Below are 15,887 nucleotides of genomic sequence, written 5' to 3' on the forward strand. Positions count from 1 at the left end.
TCCTGAATCCCAGATACTTTATAGTATATTTCTTACATCATCAGCATTGTCTCCAAACTCTGGTTTGACCTTACGTATTCCTATTGTGTGGACTCAAGGAAATCGCTAAGGCTCTAGCCCATAGCCAATGTTTATCTTCATACGTTTCTATGGATGCATTGAAGTTTAGCCGATATGTTTATGGTGCTGCTTCCTATAGCACTATTTGTCTATCCAGTCATGCTTCTATTAGTCTATCCATTCAGAGCACTGTGTTTAAGAAAAACATTAACAAACTCAAATATGTCTAGAGAGGATGATTAAATTGATTAAATGCTTCTAAAGCACATCCTGTAAGGAAAAGCTAAAGGACTTGTGTATATGTATTGTTTATCTTGGAGTAAAAAAGATTGAGGGTAGATAGGATAATTGTTTTCAATAATTGGAAAGTCTGTCATGTAAAGGAAGGAACAGATTTATTATGAGTTGTTCAAGCAAGCTCAATGAGACCAAACTGGGGCATGTTAAGAAGAGATGGGTTCAAACATTGTCTCATGAAGAAAATGTCTACTGAGCTGGATACTGCCCACCGTGTCCAGCATGGGGACTTAGTTCCATCTATTGGAATAAATTGAAAGAATAATCGTCTCTCACAGTAAAAAAGAATGCTTTGTGAAGTTAAAAACATCCAGTCTTTCAAATACTATTTCAAATACCTTTGATAATCTCTAATGCAGCATCTGAAATATAAAAGTACTAACACCTCAATATTATAGAACACCTCTAGGATCTTAGTGTTCTTCTCCATATTTTCATGAATTATTTCTTAGCAAATCCCCATAGTAGATGATTTAACTAGCTCCTGTATAGACCTGAGTAAATGGAGGCACACAGAGGTTACTTAGTGAACTGCTGTACAAAGCTGGTGAGATCACAGTGTGACTTGAAGCCAGACAGTTGGGCTCCAGCCTTTGTACATCTTGAAACCACGTCAGCAAGCTGTCTCCAGCAATGACCATCTAGTCCTTCTTCTCTCTAGGGATTTCCTGGCTAATGGTTGCCCTATCTCTGATGGGATGCGAGTGCTCCTGAACCCCAGTCAGGTCCACAGCTTGCCTCCAAATAGGCTTCCCAAAAGGCAAGCGCAATACTCCATTCCCCTTCAGACATTCCCTGGGTAACTCCTTGTCTACAGAACAAATAAATCACCAAGAGTTGGATGTCAAGGCTCCTTGTCACCTGTCTCCTCCTGTGTTTGTCACTGCATTTGTCTGTCCCTGAACTCTGAATCAGACCACAAGGTTAAATAAGTCTATTGGGAGGATTTTCTTGCCTGGGGAGACAACAGAGTTGTTGTATTACGTTTAAAGTGAAGACAAATGCTTAGAATAATGCTTACAACATAATGGCTACTCAAGAGATGTTCATATTCTTTTCCATCCCTGATTATTCTGCCAAAATTGCTGCAACCAAAATACAGCATTTTCAGTCGTTTCTGTAAGTTTACAAGTGCTTTGTAGTACATTGAGTAATGAAAGAACTGCCTGGCTAACTGGATCACAGGAAACACTGGAGCAAGAGGGGCTCGGTGAGGATTTTCCTTGGCTGCTTTGTGGATTGTTCAGTTTTGTGTCCCTTGGCACTGGCTAGTTTTTGAGGTTGGCTTCATTTGTGTCAGCCACAGGACTTCTAACACCTGCAGGATTTAAATTTTATTTGTTCACATTTACATGATATAGAAAATACCACTCACCCAAGTGATTTTGTTGAAGGTCTGGGTTTCTTTCTGAGTGGATCACCTATGAGCTAGTTGTTAGAACTAGGGAAACCCCAGTCATTCTATGTACCGGATTGAATGAGGAAACCAAAAACAGGCATGCCCACAACTTCTCTCCAAACTTCTTAGTTTACTTGGGAAAAGGGTCTTTTGCTAATATCATTAAGATAGGACTCCAGAAATGAGGTCACCCTGAATTTTCTGGTAAGCTCTTGTTGCAATGGTATTTTTAAAAGAAACAGCTAGCAAGATCATGCAAAAAGAAAAAAGAAAATGTTAGCAAAGGATATGGAGGTAAAAGGGACTGGGCAGAAATGGAAACAAGTATAACTATTATGAAAGACAACATGGAGATTCCTCAGAGATCTAGAAATTGATCTACCATATAACCCAGCCATCCTACTCCTGGATGTTTATCCGGACAAACTGAAAAAGAAACACACTTGAATGAGTTACCTGTACTGCCCTGTATATAGCAGATGCTTTATAACAGCTCAGTTTGCAATAGCTAAAATATGAATCAACCCTGATGTTCATCAACTGATGACTGGATGAGGAAAATGTGGTACATACACACAGTAAAATACTGCTCAGCCATAAAAGGAAATGGAGTCCAGTCTTTCACAACAGAATGAATGCAACCAGAGACCATTACACTTAATGAAATAAGCCACTCCCCCAAAGAAGAATATATCTTTGATCTGTGGCAGCTAACACGTACAGTACAAAATAATGTCATTCCTATGAGTGAAATTGTCATTGAGAGATATGACTGTTATTTATGATCCTTCTCTGTGCTTCTGCATGACCGTAGTCTCTCTACCACTTATTTTTTCAGATATTTATTTAGTGAAGGATTAAGCCTGTGACTACAATGTATATTGCAAGTATGCTATTTATTGCAAATTAAAACAGAACTTAAAGGGAAGAATGGAACATTAAGAAAAGGGGTAGAACACAGTATAGGATTTAAATTGCGTATATGAAATAAATGAAATCTGGTATTTATGTAAATAGCTAAATAAATAAATAAATAACAAAGTGAAGAGGGCATACACAGGGAAACAGGACACAGGGAGCTGGAGGTAGTGACAGAATCCATGCAGTCCCACCAGGAGCTCCTGGAGGTCCTGAGAGTCCAGAGAGGGATGCCCTTGACCTCCAAGGGGAATATGGCCCTCAATCAGACCTGATTCCAGACTATGGAGATAACATGACTGTCATTTAGTCACTGGACCTGTGGGAGCTTATTGTTGCAGTCACAGGAAACTCACATTAAATGTCCACTCATAAACAAGCTTTTTTTCACAGGGAAACAGGCTTACACTCTAAAGGTGACACGCCCCGTGCTGGAGCTGACAGTGCAGACGGATCATACCACAGAACTTTCACATACAAGAGCAGAAAATATATATTAGGGGAGCAACACAATAGCCATGTGAATATCCTTTAATTCCATATCCTACTTGTTACCTCCCATTTTTATTAATCGCACTACAACTGAACCTAGTCATAGAATTTGAGCTTTTTTCAACAAGTGTTAAGCTATATAATCAACTATAATAATGGCTAAAGTAACTCATTTGACAGACTCTTTCACTAAGTCCAGGATTATTAGCTCATGTGACATCTCCTTGCTGGTAAAAAAAAAAAGGCTTTCCAGCAAATGGAAAGTTCTTCTGTGATGAGGTGCAGCAGTTGATGGCTCACACCCATTTGACAGGTTGATTAACAGTGGGACAGTAAGCAGAAATGGAGTTTCCACACCTTGGAGTTTCCACACCGTCTCCATCCTACCTGCTGTAGTGCCATTCATATTCATTGAAGGCAGTTAAATCAACTTCCCAGGCTCCTTTGTGCCCCGCCCTCCTGCATTCTGCACCATTCAGGTCAGGTGACATCTGGGAAATGACTCCAGAGACTCCACGCACCTGCCTGCTTCTGCCTCCTATTGTACCAGATTAGGTTAATTAACTACAGGAAAACTTTGGGCTCTGGTAGCTTCCTTCCTGCCTTCAGCCACTTAATTAATTGAATGGAAACTTTCTGCTGTATGGCTCCCAGTTGGATTGGAGGATGAGCACTTAAAAACCCCTGACTTTGGCAGCTAGGCGTAGTGGCTCCTGGAGTGTAGTGGGAGTTGCTGTCGCCAAGCCTGGGCAATAAAGACTCCTCCTAACATCTTGGCTCCTTATGTACTTCACACTTTCCCAATGTCACCCTGATGACTGGCAGCCAGCATATAAACACTTGCTACACATCTTGTGATTGCACATAAACAAATGTAAAATACCCACAAATTTTGTTTCACATATTAAATATTTGTAACTTTGAAATCTCTAAAATAGGGAGAGTAACATTTCGGGACACGATGAACACTCTAGTGGTGATTCTTCCCATGCAGTAAAAACAAATGACTCTTTGCTTTATCTTGTACGAGGCCTTTCAAAATGCACTATTGTTCAGGAGGAACAACTGTGTGTTGAATACTTGAATATAAAATGAGTGTAAAACTTTTTCAAATAAAGAATATAAAGCAGATCTCTGCCTACGGATTTTAGTTATAATTAAATCTTAACTACTACAGTTCACAGAAGAAGGTACCTGTTAAATAAATTACACAGGAAACTGAAGTGGAAAGATGTGTAAGGAAGCACCTACAAATTAGTGTCTACTAAAGGGCTATGTTCCTGTGCTGTACATGACAAAGCACATTGAACAGTGGGGCTATTATAAGAACAGACTATGAAACACTAAAGCTGAGAAACCATTTGAAAAACAAATTTGCATTATTCCAGCCATTCATAGCAATTTCACCACTATCTTCCTTCAAAACTATGTATTTTAATATTATACTGTGTTGGTTTCCTTTGATGCTATAGCAAATTATCATATCATCAGTGGCTTAGAACAGCCTGAGCATAGTATCTTTAAGTTTGGTAGAGAAAAATGTGACATTGGCTAAAATCAAAATGTCATCAGGGACGTATCCCTGTTCATGGCTCTGAGTAGGGTCTGTTTCCCTGCCTAGTCTAGCCTCTGGGAGCCACCTGCATCCCTTAGCTGAAGCACGAAATCTCACAATGGTGAAAGGAATGCTTTTAGACTGCTCTCCTCCAGCCTCCTCAGCTGCTCTGTTCTTTCAGGAAGGCCCTGGCAGTATACATCCCTTCCCCTGCACCCATAATCCAGAATAATCTCTATATGTTAAATCAGCTGATTAGTGCTGCACATTACAGCTGACATCTTAATTTCCCATACTCATGTGAGGCATCATTTTCTCAGGCTTCCATGATTCGCAGTTGAATATCTCTTTGCGGGGAGGGAGGATGGATTCTTTTCCCTGCCACACCTACCATTGCTAAATTCTTGGTACTGACAATTGAGCTTTTTGCTAATGTAAGAGATTACCACGGAAAGAATGTCAAAAATGTTTACTTATTTCTTTGTAAATCTAACATTATTTCAAAATAACAGTTGGTGTAACAGTTGATGAGCATGAGACTCCCTCGATCCATATGGGAGTACCTGGGTTGAAGCCCCAATTCCGGCTTCTTCCCCCAATGTATTCATAATAGAGAGCCGGCTTGGAAGTGGAGTACTTAGAACTCCAACAGGCACCCTGACATGGGATGTGGAAGTCATAAGAGGTTCCTTAATCCACTGCACCACGACATCTGCTTCTCACAGCACTTGAGATAAATCACAAGGATACACAAATAAAAATAAGCGTGTGTCTTAAGAAAGACTACTCCTTATTTCAGCATTTTAATGACCTATTTTTCTACTTGGAGATTAGGACTCCAGATTTACAAATACAACTGAAAATCCATTCATCTGATAATCGTACATTATTATTGGAGCTCCAAATTGAGTTTGATGTACCAAGTTGTTAAATACCTACTAGGTATTTAGGTATTAGGACTTGTGGTTATACTGGGGAGAAAAAGAAACTGTTTGAAATACAAGTAGGCTTTGGCTATAGATTTGTTATCTAATGCTTGTACGGGAAACAGATTCTGGACTCTTTCACCAGGCCTGGAAGTGGATATTTGCTCTCCAAACAGTTGTGTTTTCCCATCATGATTGACCGTCTGGTTTGCTTAAAGCAACACTACTAGTTCTGCTGCCTCACCTTGGTTTAATGGGAGCCATTTCCCAATGCAACTTTGGCTTAATGGGCTCTGATGGGAGAAAAATGAAGCATACCTCTCTGTTTTACACCAAATTGCCCTTCTGTCTTGTGGCTTCAATCATTCAGTCCTGCTCACATCTGCCACAAGAACAATTGTGGCTTTTCTCTGCCTTCTCAGGATGCTATGTCAGAGTACAGTTATCTCCCAGACAAAAGAAGGGCAACTTCTCATCTAGTTTCCGGCATCATGGGCAATAATTTCCTTCAGCAAATCCTTGAGGATTTGTTCCTTTGTTTCTCATACCTGCCATTCTGATAGGCCCGTGGATCTGATCTGATTTTTGAGGTTTCTTCTGGCCTTGTTTGAGAGAGCTGTTACTTATGTAAACGGAATGTGAAACCCTTCTTCTTGACAACTGTTTCCCTGATAGTAGTAAATTTTGTTTAACTGGATTTCTTCTGAGTCTTATGACAAAACCAGAAATTGTGCCTGTCTGTTGTTTAACAGTAGCATCCAGAAAAGAGAAAGTTTGCTTCTTGTCATAGTTCCCCTTGGGAGTTCAATCCTGGAGTATCACAGATCGCAATTCTCCCTGCGGAGCATTCCTTTGTTGTATCTGTCCAGAAAGACCATAATACTTTACTCTTGACTCCGTGTAAGAGCATTACCCATAAAATAAACAGTACGTTGATACTTTCAGCTCTTCTACATATTTTTTTCTGTTCTTCTAAAATTTTGTGATATTGGAAATATGATAAAAATAAATACATACAATGTGGCATTTTTCCTACTAGATTTTTAACTGTTAGGTCTTATTCTAATCTGGAGATGACTCTGATTGCTTCAATACATTCACTTCTAGTTCTGGCCTCTTCCACTATTTTTGAAGCACATTGTTGTGAAAATGGATTTGTCAGGAATAACTAAACATGATACTTTAACCAGCCTAGCAATTTCCTGTGGCAATGTTTAACTTTTAACTGGCACCCCACCAACCACCTAAATCAATATTCTTTCTCCGAGGCTCTTCTCAAAGATTTTGAGGTATATTTAGAAGAAATAAGACAATTTTTAAACACAGTAGCATACATGATGTTTTCACACAAAAGAACCACTTATTCAGCCCACCCAGAAGCGGCCAAAGAACAGAGCCAGGGACTGGCCAGGGTGTCGTCCAGTCTGCTGTCTTGGCCGCATTAGAAGAGCTGTAAATCACCACATAGGCTACTGCAGGTCAGGGGGAGAATTGCTTCTTCGTTTGGGTTGACGCAAATGTACAAAATATTTGGCATTTTACGAGATTTTAAGTTCATATTTTTCTAAGACAAGGGATTAAATTTTCCTGATGCTCAGCAGCAATTATGACAGAAAAAAATTACACTAAAGGAGATCGTTCTAAAATAAAGTGATTTTAATATTTTTTAAATGAAAAGCCCTTTCCTGGGATAGATTTCTGTAGTCTGAAGTAGATTTCACAAATACCATGTTAGTGTGGGAAGAGTTGTTGAACTTTGACTTTTTAATATTCATCCTTTCATGACTTTGATGAGTTTTAAATGTATTCCTTTTTCAAGAACACACTTTCTTTTTTTCCCGAATTCATACTTGTTTTTTCTGAAGTTTCATTCCATCTTTTTTTAAACTTCTTTTATTATTATTTCATTTTATGATACAGTTCCATAGGCCCTAAGATTTCCCTTACTCGCTCCATAAGTTCCCCCCAACTGAGTTCTCCTATATTATTACAGTAGTATAGTTCTTCATAAACAGTCATATGTCCATCATTGTGGGCATGGGCAATGGCAGAGTCCAGCATCCTATTGTCAAGATATGGTTAACGGTTACATTGGGAGTCCATCTTTAATCTGGAAGTAGAGATGAATACTGCATTCTTTATGTGGGAGAAATCTGTTACTTCTGAGAGGGGGAATGATAGATTAAACCATACAAGTTTTGTAGTTCATACACAGTTAGCCTTCCTTGTCAAGGATTCCACTTCTGTAAACTCAAGCAACTTTGAGTAGGAAATATTGTGGAGGGGATAGAAGGAATGTAAAATATTATAACAATTATTTCCATTGCACCAACATTATATTATGTATTGTAAGTCACCTAGAAATGATTGAAAGTATTTCAGAGGATTGCACAGGTTAGATAGAGATGCGATGCTGTTTTACACAGGGGACTTGAGGATGAAGAGTCTGGCATCCTGGGGAAGGGAGAGTCCTGGCAGCAGGTCCTCAGGGACACACAGGGATGGCTGTTTGCATTTTGTAAGCCTGTTTTTCAAAACGCATTCTTTACCAATCCATCCTGTTAGTGTTCCCCTCTCTTGGAATCATTTTAATGCAGTCCAACTCTTGCATTGCTGTTTACCATACAGGATGGCTTCTATTTGGTTCAAATTCACAAAAATCACATACAAAGGTATTACTTATTAACTGTAGGTTAATACATTCTCAGATGGAATAGAATTATGCAGGAGGAAAGTGCCGCTCTGGGACCTCTACTGCAGTCTTTCCTGTCTTCAAAGCATTACAGTGAATTAACTCTTCAGTGTTGCATTTCCTGCAACTTATATCATGTTTGGGAATAAAAACAAATACAATGCGAACTTTTTTTTTTTAATTCCAGGTTAATTTATGGAATGAGAGAGCAAGAAAGAATTGGATGCTGTATGGAGAAATCAATTGTGTGGTCTTCAGATTCTGCAATGAGGAGCAATGCAGCTATCTGAAGCAGTCATGCACCCCAGACAAGTCTTCCTGTCTCTGCTGATATTTGGAGTGGCAGGACTACTCCTCTTCATGTATCTGCAAGTCTGGATTGAAGAACAACATGCAGGTAATGTGGACCATTAAAACCATCACAGTTATAACAATGCTCGTTTTAAATTACATAAGCTGTAATATTTACAGATATGTAGAGACTCACGGTATTTCCAGCAACAAAGAGTTGAGTCTCAAATTGCAATTCCTGTCTTCTAAAAGAGGGGAAAATTGTACAGATCTGGTGGACACTGGCTTGGCAGCTTACCACTTGGAATTTTTCTTATCTCAGTGGAGAGTAACAAGGTACATTGGTCCAACAAGGACTGCTTGTACAGAATTTGTGTACAAATGAGTAGTGATTAACTTACTTCTCTTCTTTCCACTAATTATCAGGGAAGGATAATACAATTTAAATAGACAAAAAACGATTTCATTCCTCTTATTTTTTGTTGCTACTTGAAATTTGTGCGGGAATTCTTAATATTTTCACTATAAAGCCAGGGTTCACAAACATTTTTAGGAAATGACTAGATAGTAAATATGTTAGGTCTGTGGTCCCAACCATCACTGTCACAATTACTAATCAGCGTTGTCAGCTGTAAACAAAATCAATCAGAGACGATATGTTGAACAAACCTTGCTGCAATAAAACATTGTTTATGGACTGGGATTGATGCAGAGGCAGTAGTTAACTCATCTCTGCTGTATCTATGTTTTACCTACATCGTCAGTTTTCAATTACTTCATTGAAAGCACTCAATGATTGTCAAAATGTATTGCATATATACATATACATATACATATATATGTATATATATATATATATATATATATATAATGATAGCATTGTTAAACCAAATGAAACATCACAGAATTTTATACATACAAGTATTGTCAAAATCAGTTGATTACCTTTGGCAGAAATAGACTGTGGCTTGCGAGAATAAGGCCAAAGATAACTCTCTTTGCTTTCAACTTATGTTTTTTTAAGATTTATGTATTTTTTTACTGGAAAGGCAGAACAGATTTATGGAGAGACAGAGAAAAGAGAAACAGAGAAAGATCTTCCATCTGCTAGTTCATTCCCCAGTGGATGGAGCTGAGCCAATATAAAGCCAGGAGCCAAGAGTCTCCTCTGAGTCTCCCACATGAGTACAGGGTCCCAAGGCTTTGAGCCATCCTCGTGTACTTTTCCAGAATATAAACAGGGAGTTGAAAGAGAAGTGGAGGAGCCAGGACATGAACTGGTGCCATATGGGTAGCTGGTGCTTGCAAGGTGAGGATTTAACCATTGAGCCCTCAACTTTTGCTTTTTTTTTTTTTTGAGTGGCAGGCCAAGGGAGAGAGAGATAGTGAGAGAAGATTACAGAAACAAAGAAAGGGAGAGAGCCCATCTACTGAGTCACTCACCAAAATCCGCAATTGGCAGGGCTGGGCTAGTGTCACAACTGAGAACAAAGAGAACAATCCAAGTCTCCCATGTGGGAAGCAGGGATCCAGTTGTTTGAGTCATCACCGCTGCCTCACAGGGGCTGTCTTAGCAAGAAGCTGGAGTAATGAGCAAGGACCAAGATCAAGCATGGACAGTGTGCAGCACAGTAGGCCCACCACTAGTCAAACGCCAACTATGAGAAGAACCATTCCTTGCGTGTCTCGAATCGTGGACTATGTTTAAATTATTCTAGATACAGAATCTTTAAGAAATTCCTCCGAACCATTATTCCATACTGAGTCAGAAATATGCTAATTTTAAAAGTTGTTTCTATTTTAAAATCCTTTGGTTTGTCTTCCTAGATACCTTGGATTTATATAATTTAATTTAAATAGTAACCTTTCTGAAATGAGACTGTGCATAATTATTTCCTAGAAAACAGACATATGTCAAGACATATTCTTAATTCTAATTAAGTTTACATTAACTACAATGTTATGTTAAATTTTCTGTATCACTGAAATAATCACAATCATATGATAATATTACAAAACTATCTGCCATGAAGTGTTTAGACTAATTTCTTCTGAGTCAAGCTTCTGACAGATCTTGTCTTTTAGGAAACTTTAGCAAGTGGACATAAATCTCTGACTAAAAGAGTAAATACATTAAACAGTTATTACAGGCGTAATAATTACAGGCCTGTCATGTAGGAAGTCTTCATTAAATTTATATTGAATGATTACATGAAGAAAACAATAAATGGATTGCAAACTACAAGTGAGTAGGGTCTGTCCTCCTTTTGTCCACTAAACATCAGACACAAGACTAAAAGAAGCTAAAAGCAGGACTCCCATTGAAACATGCAGATTTAGCTGTACAGTATGATGCTAGGTTTTCTACCTTTGCTTATACCTGCAATTTCATAGTACATTCAAAGAAAAAGAAAAAAATCTTGTAATTGTTACTAAGGGACTCTACTACTGTTATAATTGAGGGGAAAATGCTGGCAGGAGAGAACAGAGAAGGAAGAAGAGAGGGGAGAGAAGAACCCCTATACTTGAAGAATTGTATCATAAGAAATGTTAAATATACTTAGATTTTAAAAAACGAATGTGAAGAAAACTTTTTAATCCCTCTTAAATTTTTGTGCTCACACTCAAAACTGGTATAGAAATTCTTAATGCCTTTAAAACAGCAGTGGCAAGTCTTGTCTCATAGGAAGCTTTTAGTGTTTGCATGTTGAATGAATGATGAAAATAATGAGTGGATTGAAAACTTGTTGCAGACAATAGAATGGAATGCAGCAGAAGGGGAAGGAGCAAAAAGCACTATCTGATTTATTAGCACTATTATTTTACAAGAAGGTTATTATTAAGCTCTAATCCGTAAAGGAAAAAATATAATACAAACTGTTGTAAAAGTAAAATATAATCAAATCTATCAGTAAGAAGCTCCTTGATAACCAAGGAACTAGTTGAGTTTTAAAAAAAACCAAAATGCCATCTGCAGAAAACATAGTTTATAAAGTATAGCTACAGGACTCAATAGCTGCCATTTACTGAGAGCTTAAGCAGCCACAAGTATTAACATGCAGTTTATTTAAACCTAATTATATCTTACTAAAAAAGTTACGCTATTCCGTTTTCACATGAAAATTTTGAGACTCAGTATGCATAACGGACTTATCCAAGGCCTCACATGTATAGCCTTAGATGCACAGGAAAATCCCAAGTTTCTTTTTTTTTAAGATTTATTTTTATTGAATAATCAGATATAGAGAGGAGCAGAGACAGAGAGGAAGATCTTCTGTCCATTGGTTCCCTCCCCAAATGGCTGCAACAACCCAAGCTGCACCAATCCAAAGCCAGAAGCTTCTTCGGGTCTCCCATGTGGGTGCAAGGTCCCATGGTTTTGGGCCATCCTCAACTGCTTTCTCAGGCCACAAGCAGGAAGGTGGATGGGAAGCAGTGTCCCCGGATTAGAACCAGCACCCATATGGGATGGCGTGTGCGAGGCAAGGACTTTAACCACTAAACTACAGTGCCAGGCCCAAAAACCCCTATGTTTTAACCCAAGATATGCTGCTACAAACTGTTTAACTCTTCTCTGTATCATCTCTGTGAAGGGAAAAGTGACTATTATCATAGTACTTATAGTACATAGAATCAATGGCTGAAATGTATGTGGCACACCCTTCCTTAGGTACAAAGCTAAGAACTTCAAGTGTGATCAATATGTGGGTTTTTCCTACTCACATCATGAACACGAAAAGAGTCTTGTATCAAAACAGTAGACAAGATGGAGATACAATATACGCGAAAGCATCATTGAAATATAAATTAAGCAGAACACAAGTTCATAGATTTGCAGTCTCTTCTGCAAACTGTAATCTCAATTTGGATTAATCATTTCCCCAAGTCTTAGAAAATTATTTTCCTCAGTTAATACTGGCTGGCAAAACATTTACCATTTATTCTCTTAGAAGGTATTTATAATTTGCTAGAAGAGCTTCATTTATTAAATAGAGTATATATTTTGCAAACTACTCATGACAGGAAGTATAAATCAGAATCCCACAGATAACTACTTCCTCAGTGCAAATCTGTGTTCTTCACCAAGGCTTGCTTCTGATTTCCACTTCTGCCAGGTTATTGCTCTGTGCTGTCATTGTGCAGTGTTCTAGGTTGTCAGTTACCTTTGTCTTCAAGTATATATTCAAATATGTATTTCGAATAGTATCAGACATTTTAACGAAATCTCACTTAAAATCATAGGAATCTGTATGTGTATTGATGCTAGGCTAAGAATTAGAAAATATATCTCTTGGACACTTTGTAACAATCACTTAATTTGAACGATGCGATGGCCTTGGTTCCTGAGATTTGCTGTAACATGCATGTTATTAAAATATGAATCATTTTATTCTTATACATTTCAGTTCTACAAACATATGAGAACTCTCCGTTCCCTTCACATCTTTTATTCAAGGCTTCCAAAAATCTCAGATATGGGCTATTTTCTAAGCATCCTTGACTTTCCTTATGTCTCTTCTATTAAGAATAAAATTCCTTAGAATTTCAAAGTAAATCTGAAAGATTTTCGAAATGCTTTTTATAGAGATGAAGAGGAAAAACATTTGATGGAGAAACTAGACTTACCCAGTTAGACAACAGAGAGTACTTTAGCACCACCAATGAGTCAATATCATCAATTGATTTCCCCATTTCTTTGGCAAATTTTTAGTATGTTTTTTGTTCTATAAGTTTTTACTTATAGATAATCTTGTAGTTGTTAATAATACAGATTTTATCATCATGAAGATGTTGAGCATCTTAGTTTCCTTGTTTGGTTTGTAACCACGTGTACGTTTCTTAGGCTCTGTAAATCTCAGTATTCTCATTCATGAAATGGGGATAATATTGTTCCCACACAGGGTGACTGCTGAGCTTGGAGGAGACAATCCTAGCAGAGCACTTTGCATGCTGCCTGGCCAGCAGCTCTGCACAGTGCGAGGGAACTGTTGCTATCCCAGATGTGACTCAGAACATCTGGAGACTGGCTCTTCCCGGGTTTGCATGATGAAGATTCAGCCGCAATTCTGAATAACCAAATCGTGTGCAAACTCGTGCCTTGACTGTGGGGGCAAAGAGAGGTGGGAGAAAAAAGGAAGAAAAGAAGGCGGCCTAGTTCCAGTTCTAGCGGGGAGAATGAACCCCGCATGGAGCTACGAAGGCTTCCGATGTAGAAGTCGGAAGGCAACTCGTGGCTCTGAGTGCAGAGAGGGCTCATCCACTGGGAGCATCTCAACTCAGCACAAGCTGCCTTCAAGCTCAGAGTTTTCATACACTCCATGGTAGATTTTCAAGACCACAATAGCAAGTGCCAAGCAGTGTCGTGAATATAGGGATACAATAGTGAGTCAGATACAATCTTTTTTTTTTTTTTTTTGCTCAAGGAAATTATTGTTATTGAATTATAAGAAAGATGTCTTGAGTCCAGGCCAAGGTGTTGGGACAAAAAGGCAGTCCATTGTGACAGAAGGAAGTGAGACCCTTCATTATAAGCAAAATAATGGGTTGGAAGCAGCCGGATGTGCCCAGTCATTGTCAGTGAGAGAATTGCTGACCAGATGGAAGTGCTAGCGGGAGTGGAGTAAGGGAGGGAATGGGATTAGCAGGCAGAGAGGATCAGAGCAGGGGACCATTGGAAAGATGCAATCAGACCAGGGCTAGCACAGGATAAATCACAAAAATGGCTCGTTTTTTCACCCCAGTTCCTGCTTAATGTGCAATGCAGTGCTCTTTCCACTAGGCAGACTCTCATTGTGAGATAGAATATACACCAAGGGGCATGGTGCTTAACTGCTCTGTGTGTGTGTGTGTGTGTGTGTATGTGTGTTATAAGACAAAGAGAAGGTCCTGTCACAACGGAGTCAGAATTTCTTCTTCAAAAAGGAACTAAAGCATCCCCTGTACACGTTGTACTATGGCTTAATGTCACCTCCCAAAGTTTAATCCCCATTGGGAGATGTTGGGGCTTGGACACTGGGTATCTTTGGTAAGTAGGGATCTTTGGTAATTCATATTAAATGAGGCTGTGAAGGTGGGGCCGAAGCCAGTGGACTAGAGCTATCTAAGAAGAGGGGAGAGCCCTCAGAACCAAGGGTGTCACCATTAGCAAAAAGAATGTGTGAATAAATAGAGCTGCCTAGATGTCAGGTGTATGAATCAAGTCAACATCTTTTCTTTATAAATGACTCAGCCTGCACTCTTTACTTTGAGCAACAGAAAGCATTTTGTTTTTGTTTTACTTTAATGTAAATCTAGTGACATTACTCCTCTGTTTAAAACGTTTCAAAGTTAGCTCATTCCATCTAACAAACACGAGAGGTGTTCGACTTGTTCGGGAAACAGGCAGATCAGGAAAGCACTGCCTGTGGATTTTTAAATGATTTATACCAAATAAGGTTTATCTTTTAATTCCATTTCCTGTAAAGTGTGAAGCCCTCTGGGGCATCCGTGTGTGGCCCAGAGTGAGGTGTGCTGGAGTGATGCCTGTGTCTTCGTCCTCCAAGGAGTTGGGACTCCCTCCTCCTTCACCAAAGCAGAGCCTGGCTGCAGAACCTGGCTGCCGTGCAGCTGCTGTGCACCAGGCAGGTGTGCTCAGACTTCACATCCTTGAATCATTCCCAAATGTCAGTTTCTGTCTCCACCCCCTCGAGAGAAAGGATTGCAAACAGCAATTGCACTGTTTCATCACTTTTGACTTAACTCATCAGCCACGTTCCTTGCTGTTGTATGAGCTCTATAAGACAAGGACCCTGATTTTCTGACTTGTTTCAATATCCCCTTTCTGCAGCACTGAACCTGAAGTTCAATGCTGAAGCGTGGTAGATCACTAAGCAGCATTGCTGTACTGGGGGATAAATATCACTTCGGTTGATTTCCAGCACCTTAGCTAAATGAACGTACAGACTGGGTTTTCATATTCTGGGAACATTGAATTCAGTACTTGCCAACATATAATCTGTTCAGGAGCTCCACGTATTCACTACACTAACCGAAACAGTAATATCCCTTTTCTACTGACCCACACAGCAATCCTGACACTTCATGTGGCTCTCCCTTTTTCCATAGCATTGACCGATCAGTTCAAGGAGAATGAAAGTCCAAATTGTTAAGCATTGCGTGAAAACTATTCAGGTCACTTTTGTCTCAACTGTAAAACTTGTTTATGTTTATTTTTCTAAGATGTGTTCCCTCATTGGAAAGGCAACATCTGCTACCCAA

The 15,887-nt window shown here is 39.1% G+C and overlaps 1 protein-coding gene across 1 annotated transcript in view; it reads left to right on the forward strand.

The window, feature by feature from the left end:
- Window positions 1-8,615: 8,615 nt before the first annotated feature.
- The window catches only part of CHST9 (carbohydrate sulfotransferase 9), a 216,754-nt gene continuing 209,482 nt past the window's right edge, over window positions 8,616-15,887 (forward strand). Inside the window, exon 1 of the mRNA XM_040984694.1 lies at window positions 8,616-8,736. Coding sequence (XP_040840628.1) covers window positions 8,616-8,736 — 121 coding nt within the window. The remainder of the gene's footprint in view (window positions 8,737-15,887) is intronic.

Source organism: Ochotona curzoniae, unplaced genomic scaffold (assembly GCF_017591425.1).
Source record: "Ochotona curzoniae isolate NIBS_2020 unplaced genomic scaffold, NIBS_Ocur_1.0 contig_43, whole genome shotgun sequence".
Classification (NCBI taxonomy): domain Eukaryota; kingdom Metazoa; phylum Chordata; class Mammalia; order Lagomorpha; family Ochotonidae; genus Ochotona; species Ochotona curzoniae.